A 17,787-nucleotide genomic window follows, 5' to 3' on the forward strand; every position below is an offset into this window, starting at 1 on the left:
ATGTATGTGTCTGTATTTGAACTCCCTCTCTCCTTTTCCCTTGAGGGTGCTTGGACTGTTTTGCAGCTCCTTAAATGTGCTTGAAAGGTACAAGGAATCTTGAATGTTCTTGAAAGTTTTTGTACATCCTGGAACATTTGGCAAAGCTGAAGTTACTTCCCTGCTAGTCGTTGCAGGTCAGTGCAGAACCTTGAAACTGTTGTAAAATCGTGACATTAAAAGGTGTTGAGGAGATCTGGCAGCTCCACCCACCAAGCAGAATCGTGGACGCCATTGGACATCCTTGGTAAGCTGTGATGGTCGTGCAGTAATAGAAAGTAATTAAGTATATTTATGCTCCTGTGTTTAAGTACAATTTTGAAGTTCATGTTAAACTACCCAGCAGTATACTTCCAATTAGCTTTACTGTAGCTACATACAATAAACAATGCTGCATTATAATAATATGGTAATTATAATCTATTTACATCCTTTCATTCTGCACAATAGATATATTTTGCTGGTAATACTTGTGTAATTTTATGTAAGTACGAAAGCAGGTCTTGTAGTGGAGCAGCTGTACCTTGAGGTCTTGCTACTTTTACTTAAAAACTCTTGTACCACCACAGGGGTCCTGACTGATCCTTGTAGGTGTGTCTCGTCCTTAAAGCGCCTTTAAACGACCTTTAAAGTCAATGACGGTTTATGGAGGTGTTTGGATTTCCTTCAAGGTTCTTGTAGGGTCCATGAAGACGCATGGCTCCTTGGAGCCAAATGGAGGTTGCCTGGATGATTAAAGCCCCCCCTCCTCTGTAAGATGATGGAGGTCCCCGCTCGGCCGCTTCTTGGCTGCTGGCCCTTTAAGACGAGCGGGAGGGGTCGCGGCGGAGCATCTCGGCTGCGGTGTTTTTGTCTCCCTGTCAGTGAGCGCTCCTGGGCCGAGGCGGCTGAAAGGATCTTCAGAGGGTCAGGTAAGAACAGCAAAGAAGTTACCATTGCTCTGCGTGAAAACTGTCCCCGCGTCGCTTCGTCTAGCTGGTATTGTAAAGCCCTTGTGGCGAGCCGCCTTCTCGGCAGTGTTGACTTCTTTTGTGAAGCGTGGGTCCTGCCCATTCCCCGGGTCCTCTCTCTCTCTCTCTCTCTGTGTGTGAAGTAACGGCTCCTTTATCCCACCGAAACCGACCCAGCATCAGCTGCACAGCCTACTACCTGCTCTTCCCACTAATTGGTGTTTATAATGTCACACCTGCGTTTCTTTACCTTCAGCTGAGTCTCACCGTCCCTCCGCCGGCGTGAACCTCTTTTCTTTTTTTCCCTGTTCGGAGCATCATTGACTCAGTCAGGCTGCGCGGTGGCGAGAAGCGCCTTTAGCGAAAATCCTCCATAATATCATAATAATAACAATATTCTCACATGTGCTTAAAGCGAGTCCGTCAGTCAGGGATGTTAGGGCACAGTGAACCGAGGTTTCGTCTGGTTTACTTCTCATAATATGGGGGAAATCTGGCTCCACGAAGCGGTGCCTTTTCCACACCGGATCCAGATTAAATCCTTCTGTGTTGTTATTTTCGCAGAGGGCTTTTCGAGCACCGATTTTGCCACGCAACTTTCATCCCGATGGATCAAAAGCAGGAGTTGCAGCGAGCTTACAGCCGGGCTATGTTGCATTGCTATATACAGCATTATGTATATATACATACAGCATATATATTCCCTTCCTCATGTCATCTCTGAACAGTCAACACATTTGGGTGCGCGTTTCTGTTTGGCCTTCATTGTGAAACTTTTCCTCCAAGCCTCACACATGATCTGTTGCAACAATCTAACCATTTTCTCATTTCATTAAAAGAAAAATATGAAGTAATAAAAAAAGAAAAGCCCAGTGAAGGCAGCAGGCTCGGGGGAAAGGGTGGGTCCGTGCGTTCTGCAAGTTTTCATTACTTCCAGATGTTCATCAGCTTTTTCGTCGTCGCTTCTCGCCGTCGGATTCGCTCGTCTCGCCGCCTGTTGCAGCTCGGCGGTCGCTGAGGGGAGTTTAAACCAGAAGACGAATGAGGAGCTGATGGAGCCGTTTGTCAGCTGGGCCAGGAGCACGAGGGAAACCCAAAAAACTCCATTTAGCTGCATTTGTGCTTTTCAGATAAAACTTACAAAGGGGCACACAAAAATGAATTTTCCCTTCGTTGCGTGTGTTTTATGTTAATATGGAGGATATTGTTTAATGATGAACCTTATGGGACAGGATGTCCACATGATGTGTGTGGTAGACTGTCCAGATTGCAGTAAACGCATCAGATGTTGTTTTGGTGAAGGACATGCAGAATTTGGCAGGATGTGGGGGGGGTCTGTTACACTGCATCATACAATACCCCACTGTCCTGTCCTGCTGTTGTGTAATGGGCTGCCGGCCATATTAAATCACCTACCAGTGGACAGCCAAAGACTGCAGCAGCTGCATGGCACTCGGATGGGCCCTGGTGCTGTTGCTCATGTTGCTACGTGGGCATGCTTTCTGTGGCTCTGCTGTTTTGTCTAATCTTTAGTTGACCCACAATGATGTGAACTGGGTGGACACAAGTATAATCTCTGTGATGGTATGGGTTTTTTTTTTGCAGGACTGGTGTATGGGTTTTTGTTTGGTGTCCCTTCTAAACGGACAACTGAATGTTTCCTTCACTCACTCCTTTAGATTAGATTAGATTAGATTAGATTCAATTTATTGTCATTACACATGTACAAGTACAATGCAACGAAACGCAGTTTGGCATCTAAGCAGAAGTGCAATAAGCAGTAAGTGCCAGGTATACAGTAATTTACAATATGTACAGGGTATGTACAGGTGTCTATGCTACAGATATACTATAAACATGATGTACAGGTAGTTGTCATAATATAATATACTTTCCTTCACTCTTCCTAGTTTGTCTTGGGACCCCCTGGGTTCCACCCCTAAGAGTGCAGTTTGGGAATCTCTGGTGAGGTCTGTCAACAGCTGGAGTTTCCTTCAGCAGTTTTTTGTCTCTAAACCTAACTGGAATGTGATTGTCTCATTACAGCATTTGGACCCAGGGGTGCTGCGGTGGAATGCAGGGTTATAAACCCCATTTGCACACTGGGCCACACGCCGGGCATTTAAATGGTTTAGCGGGGATAATGAAATTACGCTCTGAACCTGCATGAGACTGTCTGTCAGTGTCTGGGGTCTAACACGGATTTACGTAATAATGAGTTATCTGATCTGTTAAAACAATATGCAACAACGGACGATTTTTATAGCTTGACAACAGGGAAATGTTTCATGTTTTCCACCCTCCAAAGCAGCCTTCAGACCTTCACAGCATGTTTTCTTATGATGATTGAACCCAAAGTTCTTTGTATCAGAGGGTGATTAGTTTATAAAGTAGAGATAAAAACTTTGGCACAGTATCAGGCTGATTTGGTCAAGACAGTGAGGGTTAATGCTTCTAATTAACTGTATTGATTGGGGCGACCAGTATAGCGATGCTTTCAGTCAGCATTTGGTCTAATCTGTGTTTTGAGTTCCTAGAGACAGTAATTCATTATCTGCTTGAATAATCTTTCTTAATCCCTTTAATACATTAATCACTCAGGAAAGCAAGATAGACTTTTCTGCCCAGTAGAGCACATGAACGTGTAGGAAAAGTCACACTTAGGGATGCTTTCCTGGCCTGTTTTGTTGTCTTTGCGTCCACAGTCTTTTGATCAGCAGATCTCATTGAATCAGGAAGTAATTGATGAAGTCCCCAAGAGGGAACCACTTTAGCTCCATCACCGCTGCAGTCAGATTACTTCCTCTGCTCTGCTGTGCCATCCGGTCGGTACCACAACACACGCTGACCTGAGCTTTTAACCCCGACGCTGCTCTGAGCGGCCGTCCTGCTGCTCTGGACTTCGTCTTCTTCCCCTCCAGACCCCACAGTTTCTTCAAAAAGAAAAAAAAGGTGCATGCTCTGGCCTCTCTGCTCGGCATCATCTTAAATCCCCACCTCCACAACTGCACAGGAATTTTCTTCCAAACACCCCCCCCCCCCCCCCTTTTTTTTTGTCTCTATTTTCCGGTGCCGCTCCTTGCTGCTCAGCCCCACCCTTGCTCAGTTTCCTGTTGGAGGTCAGCACAATGACCAATAGCAGACTGGCGGGTGTTTACTCTGCTCCTGTTCCAGGAGTAATGGGAGCCGGCCAGCCCCTCCCCTCGGCCGTACTCTAGCCAGCACCAGACTGCTCGGCCCTGCACCGTCTGCTTCTCCATACCACCAATCCTTAATGTAAAAAACATGGCTTTTTTGTGAACAGGCAGAGAGTCCTGGAGGGGAGGTCCCTTGGGGTTATGATTTCACTGTCCACAGTTTAAAGCCCAAATTAGTGAAAAACCACATGTCCGCCAGCACTGTAAGAGCGCACTGTATTGGCCATGTTGATATGAGATCATCTGGCCTCGTTACGCGTGGTGAGGCTGCTGTCTGTCAGGCAGTGACGTACGCCTTTCAGCCACTTTATGCTTGGTGACAAGTCTTGGTTGTTGCCTCTGCATTAAGCACTATTAAGCTGTTCAAGGGAGAGACTTGTTATAATTTTTTTCTTATTTATTATTCATTCAGGTCCAGTTGGCTGAATGAAGCCATCTGTGCTGCAGAGTGAGGAGGAGGAGGAGGAGGAGGACAAAGAAGTCTTAGTTGATCGATAAACAACCGTGTGTCCTGTTGTGATCTTTGTGTAACATTTAAAGTTCTTCATGTTTATATTCAGGTTTCTGTGGCCTGTTACTTTGAGCTTTGAACCTTTGGTCAGACAAAATGCAGCTTCTTATAGGGATTCTCTATTGTCGGCCTATTTTTAGGAGTGGAATGCACAAATGATGGTAATCTTCTGGGCGGATCCATTTAAGATTAAGAAACTTTCTGTTCTCATTGTTAGGTGTTTTAGCAGCCCTGTGTGTGGTGATTTTTCTGTTGTCCTTCCCGCGTCAGCAGCAGCAGCAGAATATATTCTGGTGTCAGCGGCGGGATCTGCTGTGATTCATACTGGTGGAGTCCAAATGTGAGAAGAGTCATGGTCTTCTCATTCGAGAAGTTTCCATCTAAAACTCTCAGCAGCATTGCTTTTTTTTTTCCACCCTTCTCCCTACTCTTGCAGTTTTGTCTTTCTTTCTCCCTCTCCCTCCCTCCCTCCCTCCCTCCCTCACATACTGTACTGCTCTCCTCTGTACTCTTCTCTCTCTCTTACCCCCGCTCAGTTTTTTTTTTCTTTCTCGTTTATGCTCTGCTGCTCCGTGTTACTCTTTCTCCTGGGCTGGGAGGAAGTGACCGGGTTGTTTCTGGATCCGTTGGGAATAGAAAGATGGAGCTCCCTTTCCTGTAACCCTTTCTTCATCAGACCTCAGACTATTGCAACATATCGTCTCTGTGTCGGCCACAGCAATTAACGTGGTATGATGAGCAGCAGTGATCATCTGCGAGCCTTTCCACGCTGGAGGAAAGTGCATTCTGCCGCAAAATGTTGCAACTTATTGGGAGGGGGGTAATAAATCTTAAAATTACAGTCACACTCTCAGATGTGTCTTCGGGAAGACAGACAAATTAAAAACGGTTAAATCACTCGCCTTTGCCCTTGCCTTTACCTGAATAAATCAACTTAAAAGATACAGCTATGTTTGTTGAACTGTGGGAGTTTTCAGGCCTCAGCCGGCGTTGGTGTGCTGGGGTTTCTGTGTTTTCATCCGTGTGTGGGAGTCGATGGGAGTCTGAGTTGTCTCCTGTAAAGTTTGGCATTCGTCTTACGCAAGTATTTGCCATCTGCACCAACTAAACGCTCCGCATAGTTCACCGTCTTTAATACTCTCCTTTCACAGCAGCTTTTGGCACTGACATGTTCGCAATATTTTGTTATCTTACTCAATTAGCAGCACTGATATCCTCACTCAGACACTTCTAGATCGAGATATCAATCACTCGGTCCGGCTCCTTGTATTTCCACTGTCTGTCAGTGTGCGGGTCCATAACAGCACTTCATCAAATGTTTGTTTGTTTTGAGGTAAATTTCCTCACCACACACTCATATACACACTGATTCTCTGTCTCTCTCGCTCTCTGAGATGCCCCTCCTTGCTTTATATTAGAACCAGCTGTGGAACCAGAGGCTGAATGAATGGCTCTTTGTGACTTAGCCGTCGTTCCAGTCTAAAAGGTCTGCTTCTCCCCCCCCACCCCTCCACCCTCTGTGGTATTGGCATGACAACAACATGAAACAATGGACTCAACAACAGCAAGTCTTGTTATGATATCATGCAAAGGTCACCCATCTGTGTTTTTTTTTTTTTTTTTGTTGTGGGGGGGGGGGGACGACTGCGAGACCCTCCAACAAAACGTCGGCTGCACTTTACACAGCAGCTCGTCTCTGAGCCGCCGGAGCTGAAGAATGAGAATCAGCAGACACGGTCATGCTGCTTATCTGTTGGACACGCACGCAGTAGCTACAGCACACCAATCAAGTCCGCGTTGTCCATGAAAGGAACACATTATAAGGCTCGTGAAGTCAGTCAGGCTGGAAGTCTTTAAAGGTGATCTGTGCAGATCACGGCGGTTCCCACAAAAACAGTGGAGGGCGTGTTGTATATGCCAGTGGATTTGGGAGTGTTAGTCACAGGCGCAGGAAGACGCAAACGTTGCCCAATCACATGGCAGGGAGGCTCCCGGCCTTGAATTGATTAGAGAGCCTTGGATCGGAGAGAGGAATGGGGTGGGGAATGTGTTTCTAGAAAGCTGGGAGAGCAACTATGCCTGGATCAGGCTTCACCCATGCTGCACTACAAGGAGGTCAGAGAGTGATTGTCATTTCATGGGGGTATGTTGTTCGCATCCGGCTTGTCAGTCAAAACCACTGGAATGTTTTGGAATGTTTTTTCTGGCTTTGCAGCCTGTGTTTATAGTCTTGTGGAGGGACCACTCTTTTGTAACCTGTCATAAGTCTGTTTTTATCTCTGTGTCAACAGAGCAACACACCTTTTAATGGAGTTTTGCTGACGTACCCTGATGACTACTTGTCTAGATGTCTCCTTTTATTTTCATGTCATTTACATTTTTCCAGGCCACGAACTCCTACAACCAAAAGTGGCGACTGACAAAGTTTAAGCTCCCTTTATTCTTGTTTCCCACAGGCGCTGACTGCAAGAGTGCTAGAAAAGGAAGGGAGAGCGAGGAGCCTGGGGAGGAGAGATCCCGTCCGTGCAGCGCAAGCAGCTGGTATGAAGTGGAAAATAAATCCCTCTTTTCCTAATTCACAAACCATACCCAAGCTCCAGCAGAATAGTAATCACCAAAAGCTGAGAGAGTCAGTAAGGCAATGGAAAAATCCATGAAGATCATCTCTGGGTGGTGGGAAGAGTGGTATTTCTGACTTAGCAATACTGAGGTCTAATCCTTTGTAATGGCAATAGTAATAAGGTGACTCAATGAATGGAAGCAATGAGTTTGATAAACTTGGGAGAGCTGACCTCGAAATGAAGCCTGGCGTCTTAAATTAGTTTTCAGGGTGGTCTCAATCCTCTGATGCACCAAGGAGACGAAAATCTATATGCATGCTGTAAATCAAACCCAGTTTTTAGTCCTCCAGGTACTCTGAAGAGTTTGACTGTAAACTGGAATTTGCCTTACGTGTACAAAAACAAACTTCTTGGTCTTCATGAGAGGCCAAAGAAGCTACCATGGAAAGCAGTTTTTCTCCTTACAGGACATACCACAGACATGTAATTTGTGCTGGATGACCTGCATCTTACCCCCCCGCCCCCCACCCCCCAGGGCTTGTCTTAATCTTAATGGCAGAGAATGGAGGGAGTAGGCCAGGCGATGTTAACTTCTGTTAGTATGGTATGCAGCTGTATGAAGGGGCAGGGGGTGTAATGGGGGCGAGCCGGTTGTCCTCGATGAAGCCGGCCAGGGAAAGTCGCCTGAAGAATGACAGTGTGGCGCTGGGGAAGGGCGCACACTGCTTTCTGTTCAGATGTCATCTCAAAGGAACTCTGTTTGAGAGCCGAGAGAGAGGGAGAGGGAGGAAGGTCAGCCACTCCACCCCATCCACACACACACACACTCACACACACAGAGAGAGAGAGTACATGCACACATGCTAACACATCTGAAACACCCAGTGAGCCACTGTCGGAGAAGCAGATGTGGAGGCCTGGTGGTGTGGGCATCTCAAGGGGGCCATGTGGCAGGAACGGCACCAGGAGTGTGGAGTAATGTGAGTTTGTGTGTGTGCGTGTGTGTAGATACAATCTGAAGGAGCTGAAAAAGCCACACTGTGGGATTCAAAGAGGAATCAAGCGGACGGTGTCGGCCGTCTTGTCTGCTGGGATTTGATGTTTGGTTGCTAAACCAAACCAGATTCTAATTATATCTCATCAACTGTCCCCTGTCAGCACTGTCCTCCACCCTCCTTCACACACACACACACACACACACACACACACTCTCACGCACATGCTCGCTTTCTCCCAGCCACTCCCCTTCTGTCTGTCCTCTTCTCGCTTTCTCACACATGCAGTCGTACCCTGACAGCACTTGAACAACACGCAGCATATAATCAGCGTGACACTTTCATTCCACACCAGAGACACACCATTCGGTGAAATTCAGCTAAAGCACTTCAAATTGAGATGAAAGAGAGATTTTCTTCTTCTTCTTTGTATCACTTCGATGCTTCCCATCTTTTTTTTCCCCTCCGCAAATCTAATGGAAAGAAGTCTTGAAAATGACATCAAGGACATCTGATAAATTCCTCAACTGTATGCTGAAATAATGTCGGTGGCCCACAACTTTGACAGTGCGATCTTTTCTTATCTCAATGGTGCGACGAACGCTTTTAATTCTGTTAGTATATGTGGGTGCGTGCGGTATTTCTGTGCCTCATAGTGTGTGGCCCTCTTGGTATGAGAGGGCGATGAAGGGCCACTGATAAGGCGAATCGCACAAAGACATTAAACTGACTACAGAACTTCAAAAATACCGAGTCAAGTTAGTCAGTGTTTCCAAGTGCCCTACTTTTCACAAACGAGCAAGCACTGTCTAGGGTCACAAGATAGCGAGAGGGAGAAGTGAGAGATGAGAGAGTCTCAGTTCATGCTGAAGAAACAGAAAACCAAAGTGAAGTGAACTGGATTTGCCCTAAAAAAACAAAATAAACAAACCAAAGAGGACGTTTGCAGTCCAAACTTCTGATCTTCGTTCCTTGAAGCAATATAACGATGTCCAACCGGCTAATGCTGTGGATGGCTTAAACATTACATCCCCAGTTCCCACCAAGTGATGACCTAGAAAGTTAATCTTTTCCAAGCATTCACAAACTCAGAGGCATGGGCATTGTGGGCGCTACATCGTTGCTGACACTGTGTTGCACTCTGTGGGAGGAAAAAGCACAATCTTTTGTTTATAAAGAGTCAAACTGCATTACTTCTGGTATGAAAAGTGCACAGAAGTCCTCTGCAATTTACCAGACTTTCTATGTTGAAGTAATGAGCGGGTGAATGGGGGAGGGAACGAGAGAGACAGTGACCAGCAGAAACCTCCTGATCGTCAGCTGACATCGAGGGAGGGGAGAAAGCACCAGAAAAACATAAAAAGAGGACAAAAAGAGAAGAAACTGGAGGGGGGAAGACGTGGGGGAAAGCGAGGCAGAGAGAGAGAGGACAGAGTGTCTGCAAACCCTAAATTGAGAGGCAAAGTTAGCGTGCGCAGATGATTCCTAATAAGGTTGTAACTGGCAGTCTGAAACCTCTGTTCTGGAATTAGCTGCCAGGAAACTTTCCCCTGTAACTCCTCTCCTCTGAATGCTAAGAACAGAAACAAACACACAATCAACTGTGACCCGCTATGCTCTGAAAAATGAATGGATAAAATTAGAAAGGGGTGCAAGAGGGTGAAGTAGTGAAAGAAACAGTAAAACTATTTCTGACCGTCACACAAAAGCCGGAATGAGGTTGAAATGAGCGGTAATTTGTTGCCGCAAAGCAAGCCTCGTTGTCGTCTGCGTATTCAGCTCATGAGATGTCCGTTTTGTCACTGTAACAAAAGCAACTCTTGCTCTTTATAAAACATATTTGGTATGCTCTTTTTATAAATTCAGCGTGTCTGTCTTTCCGCAGGTGAGAGTTAGCGGGTGACTGAGTAGCTGCCACAGGCCCATTATGGCTCAGGTGCTGCATATGGACCCCGGCTTCCCAGGTGCAGCTTCTCTTTATTTTTACTAATATTACTTCTCATAGCAATGGCATTATTTAAGATAATTAGTTATTTTTGTTGTGATTTAAACTATCAGGCCACTTTTTCTGCTCTTCTGAACTATAGTACCTTTACGCTTTGTGCTTAATTTGGTGATTGTTTAGTAAATATACAGTAGCCCAATGTTAATACTTTTCCAAAGTCTAAGCCCAAGATTAGATGCAGATTTCCGTCTGTTTAAAGTTGATTTCCTCCCCCTCCTCAGGGAAACTCAACCCGCCTGCTCCCCCTTCCTTGCACGGCAAAGAACAGGAGGCGCCCTACTCAGTGGAGACCCCCTATGGCTACCGTCTGGACCTAGACTTCCTCAAATATGTTAACGACATAGAGAAGGGAAACACCATCAAAAAGGTGCCTATCCAACGCCGGCCACGCTATGGCTCCCTGCCCCGTGGCTATGGCTATGCTGGCTCCTGGTGGACTTCCACAGAGTCACTGTGCTCCAATACAAGCATGGACAGCCGGCACTCCTCCTTCTCCTACTGTGCCCCAGGCTACCACACGACACAGAGGCCCAGCTTCAGCACTGCCCGGGTGGAGAAGACCCTGTTAGATGCACGCAGGAAGCTGGAAGAGGAGAAAGAGGGGCGGAGGTTCTCCAACCTGGGTAGCATGCACAGCAGCGTAGCAGGGTCTAACACGTCTCTCAGCAGTGCGCACAGCTTCAACCGAGCCCATGGTGGAAGTGGATCCTTCACCCCAATAAATTCTGGCCTGTCTACTCCAGTGACCCCAACACCAGCCCACCTGCAGCATGTCAGGGAGCAGATGGCTGCAGCCCTCAGGAAAATAAGGGAGCTTGAGGAGCAGGTGAAAACCATCCCTGTGCTGCAGGTCAAAATCTCTGTGCTGCAGGAGGAGAAACGGCAGCTCAGTGTCCAGCTGAAAAGCCAGAAGTTCCTGGGCCATACTCTGGGTTTCGGCCGAGGTCGTTCCCGCGGAGAACTCTACATCGACATCCCTGAGGAGGAGGAGCGGAACGGAGCCAGGAGCGGCAATAAACCAGCAGGGTCTCTGTCTCCCACCACACCCGAGGGCTCCAAGCAAGACTCAGGGTGTGAGATTGAGGACACAGTGATTGTGGGTGGAGCTCGACCAGATGCAAAGCGGGAAGTGCGCACAATTGGAGTGGGACCAGAGGACTCAAGGGGCTGTTGTCAGGTGGCAGTTGGGGTTCGGGAGGAGGATCTGGGGCTGCTGCCGGAGACAGTGGCTCTTAAGAATCAAGTGGGTCAGCTTGAGGGCCAACTAAAGAGGACAACGCAAGAGCTGCAGGCTGCACAACGGCAGGTTGCAGCAGTCCAGAACGCCCCACAGGCCGAGCATCCAGTCATGGCTACCAGCATGGGCTGGCAGGAGCCACAAGACTGCAGCCTGCACACTCTGGTCAGCTTCACACAACTGCCCAAACAGAAGGAACAAAGAACTGTAGGAATCCAGGTGTACACAATGGAGCAGCCTACTGTGGTGGAGGTGGGCACTCTGCTCAGAGCAGAGACCTGCAACTCCCCCTCCCTTCAAGCAGCTGGTCGAGTCATGGAGGGCCACCTCAGAGGACAAACTGAAGGTCTGGGTTCAGCTTGTAATGTATGACCAAGGACACTTAGAGTTAGAAATGTGTTGCCTTTACTAGACGAGTCACATGCATCCCAGTGCGGCGGTCTTTGCTAAAGCATTTAGTTCAATATTTGATGAATATGTCACAGACGTTGTGTGTTGCATTACATTGTACAAGTGTAACCAGCAAACTGACAGCTCAGGGTTCTTGAGCTTGTGTTAACAACTCCTTATAAACATGTTAGTAAAAGTAGTGTTTACCATACTCCTCCACAAGTTATTTGATTTGTTAAGGCTGGAAAACTTCTTTCTGACTCGCAGATGGTCCAGTTGAGTTGCCGATTGCAGTCAGCTCAAAGCAAGTGCGCGATGTCCTCAAGAGCGAGTTGTCCACTTCGGTACCCGTAGCTACTACTGTCATCGCTGTAGGCACGTCTGGCGATCAGATTGGTTTGTTGCATCCAAAAGATGGAGAGACACCCCTGCCCACATCAGCAGAGGCTGTCCAGTCACAAGAAGGCTCTCAGACAGGTAACTTGACCAAACAAGGAAACCCTTCTGACTTGTTCAAACCTCGTCACGTTTATGTATAATCACTGGTGTCTTTTCCAGCCTCTTCACCGCAGTCTTCTCTGAGGTCCATTATGAAACGGAAAGCAGAAGGTGAACCAGGATCTCCCACCACAAAGAAAAACCTACAGTTCATTGGAGTAAACGGAGGGTAAGTGTCGGCCATTGCGATCTGAGTCTGTTCTAGCCAAGGGTTTACTCTCAAAATTAGAAATTAGAAATGCATTTGTATTCCCTGATTATGTATGGTGATAAACCAGGTATGAGTTTCAAGTTCCGAGTAGAAATTTGGAGCTGTTAGACAGTGAAACATGTTCTTGCATTGCAGCTACGAGTCCACATCATCAGACGATAGCAGCAGCGAAAGCTCAGACGAGGGGAGTGACTCCAGTGAATATCACGAAGCCAGAGAAAAACTGCCAGAGTCAGCAGCCCAGCACCAGCAAACAACCCACAGCAAGGCTTCCCAGCCGCCAGACAGCAACAGTGTACCTCAACAGACTGCCGTGAAATTACCAGCCGTCGTTCCAGACTCACAGCAGAGTCCCAATCAGACCGCAGCTATAGACATGAGACTGCCAGATAAATGCCCACGGTCACCAGCGACGGACACTGTTGTGCAAAACTGTGCCTCACTGCCACCAGCCTCTGACTCATTTATAACTCCAGCATGTCCAGCAAATGATTCTGTCAGCCAGCCGTCAGAAAAGCACACAGTCGCGAAGGAGATCACCTCCACGTCACCAAACACTGAATCCACTCCTGAGCAAAGCTCAGTAAAATCCTCGCTTACCAGTTCTTCATCGCCGTGTGTCACTAAAGCCACTGAAATTACACAGCAGCAATACACCATCCAGTCAGAGACAACAGTCCTCTCCGGCCAGTCGGACTTAAAACCAGCAGCTGAAGACGTTGCAAATGACGCTGCCTCTGCATCTGCCAAACAAGTCAGGTAAATATACACATGGATGTAGTGTTACTGGAACTAAAAAGCCTGTTTATGAGCATCAGTGGTTGATGTTGTCTCCTCGTCTGTCTCAGACTGGAGCTGACTGACAGCCTGATGTCAGCTCTTCACGCCCTGCAGAAAGCCCTGGGGGAACCCAATGCCTTCAGCCAACAAGGAGCAGTAGGTGTTCATTTAGTTCGCTTTTATTTAACCAGGAGAGTGCACTCAGTATCGATACTGATTCCCAGGAAATCCCGGAGTTTCCTCTTTTAAGAGCGATCACAATGACAAAAACAATTAGAAGCACAAACAACAAAACTGATTTATCTCAAGGGCACGCTCAGATATTTTCAGATCATTGTGAAGTCTGTCCTGACTCTAACAGAAAGGGGGTGTTTTTTATTATGTATGTGCTTCTCCTTTGGTTTGGTTTCCAGCAAACCCTTGTGATTTTGACATACTTATCATGGTCATTTTTTCCTCATGTAAGCTGTTCTCTTTCATTCCTCCAGCAGTCTGTCCGATGCGTCCATGTCTCTAATTGTCCTCATTGTGTCTGACTTCAGAGGGCAGCCTACACCGCCGTGCTGCAGGAGTGGCTGCGCGTGTCCTGTCACAAAGCAGCTGACACGGCTGTTGTCAAGGCCTACATGAACACATTCGCCTCCATCTCCCCTCAGCTGCTAGAGTTCGTGATCAACATGGCAGACGGTAACGGTAACACGGCGCTTCACTACACCGTGTCCCACTCCAACTTCCCCGTGGTGAAACTTCTGCTGGACACTGGTGAGCTGTGTGTTCGTAGGTGTATGCGCGTGGGCATGAAAACACACATGTAAAAGACAAACTCCTCTTCATCCCTTTGAGTCATTTGTTTAAGTGTTTTTCTGTGTTCAGTTACTTGGTCTTAGTGTCACTCATAGTCTTAACAGATTCATCCCCGTCTCTGTTTGTGCTGCTGTTGAATCACCTGTCATTCTGATTCTCGGGTTTACCTGACAGGCCTTTGTAATGCTGACAAGCAGAACAAGGCAGGCTACACGGCCATCATGCTGACGGCTCTGGCTGCCTTCCACTCTGACAGCGACCTTCAAACAGTCCTGCAGCTGCTGCGCACAGGGGACGTCAACGCCAAGGCCAGCCAGGTGCGCCCTCTACTGCTCATTAAGCTTTACTGCATCTCCACATGCGATGAAGCCCATAACAGAGCTTCCCTTTCAGACCATTTACATGTGCTTAACAGAACTCTGCTCGCTAATGTGTGTGGTGTTTGTCACCAGATGCACATTGCAGCATGTAAACCAATTCAGTCTGAATGGCAGCAATTCACTTCTCAAATTAGGTCTACATGTTCAAAGATTTTAAATAACGTGTGTTTGCAGGCCGGTCAAACGGCGCTGATGTTAGCGGTCAGTCACGGTCGCGGGGACATGGTGCGGGCGCTGCTGTCCTGCGGGGCTCAAGTCAACATCCGTGATGACGACGGCTCCACAGCGCTCATGTGCGCCTGCGAACACGGTCACGTGGACATTGTGCGTCAGCTACTGTCTGTGCCGGGCTGCGATGCCACACTCGCTGATAATGTAAGCGTATTTTTCCCTCTTCTTCCTCACATTCTGCCCACATCCCTTCATCTCACCGTCTTCCTCTCGTTTCTTACAGGACGGCAGCACTGCTCTGTCCATCGCCCTGGAGGCCAGCCAGAACGACATCGCTGTGCTTCTGTACGCTCACCTCAACTTTGCAAAGCCTCCTTCCCCTGTGAGTACTTTGATATGCTGCTAGCACGCACGAACTCACTGTTTTCACAAGAGCTTTCTTCTCTGTTTTGCGCCCTAAATTGCTCGCGATGGCTGCTTCGTCGGTGTGTGAGTGCCAGCTGTGCATGCATGCGCGTACGAATGAAGCACTACGTTGAAGTGCAGTCCATTTCCCATTGAATACACCAAGGGATCTGCTGTAGAAGAGAAGGGTTTTGGTGACTCATTTGTCACTCCCATTTGCCTCAGTGAATCCCAGCAGCATTGCTTCGTTTGTTTTCAGACTAAGTGGACAGGGTTATTCAGGGAAATGCTAACTGAAGAGGAGGTCGATGAAGCAGACTGAAGTTCCGAAAAAAAATAGCACTTCAGCTGGGAAAGACTTAACATCACAATTGTATTTCTGAGCTGAATGATGAAACAAAGGCAAACATTTCTGAACTTTGGAGTTTTCTTTAAGCTTCACACCTCAGTTGTATTTGTTCCCACAGCTTTAGGACCGTCATGAACAAAACTGTTCGCATTTTCCTTTTAACCCAAGTCTGCAACATTTTCCTACAGTTCATATGCAATAAAACCTTCACCTCTGTATAGTCAGGAATCTAAGGATGTAAGTAGTTGCACCACCAAATAACACCAACATGCAACAATAATACCTTGTGTTTTTAACCTCGTCTAGGTGTCACCCAAGTCTCCTCTCTTGGGTTCCTCGCCTCCTGCTGGTGAAACAAAATAAAACCTGTTCGGCCTGCAGGTGACAGCAACTCTACAGGTGACAGCGACTCTGCAGCCAATCCGCACAGCCGCTCCTCACTTTACAGTGTGATTCTTCTTTTCATCTGTTTAATTAAGACAAACAGTGAGTTTGTGCGTGTGTTTACTTTCACCCTCCGTAATTTAAGTACATTATAATGTGCAGATAATTATATGATGGCTTGCATCCGTTGCTTTTTTTTTTTTGGTAACACTCTCAATGGTCTTATTTCATCACAGCGGTGGTTGAAAATGTGGATTTCACATGTGGCACAATCTGACAGACTGAGCAGTGTTGTCCAGTGTTGCAGTGGTCCAGTTGTCAGCCCAGTTTTTCATGCCACAAGTCAAAACTGTTCACTAAATGACGCTATTACAGTCCATTATTACACACATGTTGTTTTAGTCCACATGAATCTCGTATTAGTTGCTTTATAGAGTGTTGTGTTTTCATTGTAACGTGTAACAATAGCTCTAACACAGTAGCATCATTATTTGTGCGACCATCACAGCCGTCTGGAATAACAAAAGCCACCACCTCCCCCTTCATGAATAAGTGTCCTTGCATCAACTAGCTGATTGGTGCTAACAGAAATATAATACAATAAAACACCTCTTCAAACAATATATCAATATTTATACACAAGATTTATTAACTCCAGAGTATTTTTGATATATTTTTTTTTATTATTATTCGAACTTAATTCTCAAAGGATCAGGATTTTTATTTCCCAGGCAATGTTTAACTTATTACACCCTTTAAACCACACAAAAATCCCAAAATAAACCCAAAGATTTGTTTCCTGTCAGCTCTGTTACACTGTATATTCTGATGATAAGCGTGAAGGAAGAAAGATGTCAGCATTACTCTCGGGAGGCTGCGGTACTACGATGTTTGTATTTTTCTACGTGAAGGTATTTTGGACGGTTGTAAAGAAAGAATAGAGTGTGTTTTGTAATATTCTGTGATTATAAGATTTAACGGGACTTTGTTGAAAAGTGGCAGAAAGCGCTGATGAGACCACCTCCACTGTGGTCGTGCCGGTAAAGATTTGTCCGGGAACTAGAAAGTGACTGATTGGGGTCTTTGAAGGACGTGATAATGTAAGATGTGAATATGAAAATAATATATGTCAATATAAACTGGTAGTTGTTATGCCTAAAATCAAATTCTTTGAACAAAAGTGCATAGGCTATTGATGTCAAAATTTCTATTCCTTTTTTTTAAAAAAAAAAAAAAAAAGATTTTTTTCACAATTTTCATAATCACTTTGAAGCAACTGAATTTTTATGAACTTTCAAGTTTTTAATTTAAGTATCTATCTCTTTTATACATGTAGAATTTTTAAGCTCACATCTACTTTATGTAATCGCACAGCTCTTCAGTTTCTGTTTTATGATGGTTTATGTAAAATTCTAGATTGTGTTTCTCAGTCGATTAATAAATGTGGACCACACTGTTTCTATTGCATTTATTCTGTTTTACTTTTGCGTGTTACCATCAGCAACGTAACACAAGCTACTAGGACTATTCGCACTAGTCTTCCTACATCAGAGGAAGATATTAAAAGGGAAAACATAGATTATAAACACCCTTTTTGTTGTGTATGTTTTATATTTGTTAACCTGAAGTCAGTAAGTCAGTATCTCAGGAAATGTCCACTAGAGGGCGTTCTAACACAAACAGTTGAGTTAAGTTCCTCCCTCAGTCTGTAGCCCCGTTCGCCAATTTAAATACAATCCACTGGTCCTGCAGTGATCCATTTCCTTTCATATGTTCGTACACTTTGAACCATCAGCTGCAGTCTCAACATCATTGTGCATGTGAGATGAATTTTCCTGTGATGTTGCCAACAAAAAATATTATTTGGTAACCAGGTTAGGGGTCTTTGTTCTGCGGTTCAAAAAGTACCAATGAAGTGCA

The 17,787-nt window shown here is 46.1% G+C and overlaps 1 protein-coding gene across 3 annotated transcripts; it reads left to right on the forward strand.

Moving 5' to 3' along the window:
* The first annotated feature begins 850 nt into the window (after window positions 1-850).
* Window positions 851-17,323, forward strand: kank2 (KN motif and ankyrin repeat domains 2). Of its 3 annotated transcripts, none has more exons than XM_046414275.1 (13): window positions 851-950; window positions 7,154-7,238; window positions 10,139-10,217; window positions 10,480-11,841; window positions 12,153-12,362; window positions 12,444-12,552; window positions 12,730-13,353; window positions 13,443-13,530; window positions 13,917-14,136; window positions 14,353-14,495; window positions 14,733-14,933; window positions 15,013-15,111; window positions 15,790-17,323. In XM_046414275.1, exons 3-13 carry the CDS (start codon window positions 10,181-10,183, stop codon window positions 15,844-15,846), a joined length of 3,150 nt encoding a protein of 1,049 aa, XP_046270231.1. In that variant the 5' UTR covers window positions 851-950; window positions 7,154-7,238; window positions 10,139-10,180; the 3' UTR covers window positions 15,847-17,323. The 3 variants fall into 3 exon arrangements, with proteins under 3 accessions (XP_046270231.1, XP_046270232.1, XP_046270233.1); XM_046414276.1 differs by lacking the exon at window positions 851-950 and adding an exon at window positions 6,349-6,840; XM_046414277.1 differs by lacking the exon at window positions 851-950 and adding an exon at window positions 6,349-6,812.
* Window positions 17,324-17,787: the final 464 nt, after the last annotated feature.

Source organism: Scatophagus argus, chromosome 16, assembly GCF_020382885.2.
Source record: "Scatophagus argus isolate fScaArg1 chromosome 16, fScaArg1.pri, whole genome shotgun sequence".
Lineage (NCBI taxonomy): Eukaryota > Metazoa > Chordata > Actinopteri > Scatophagidae > Scatophagus > Scatophagus argus.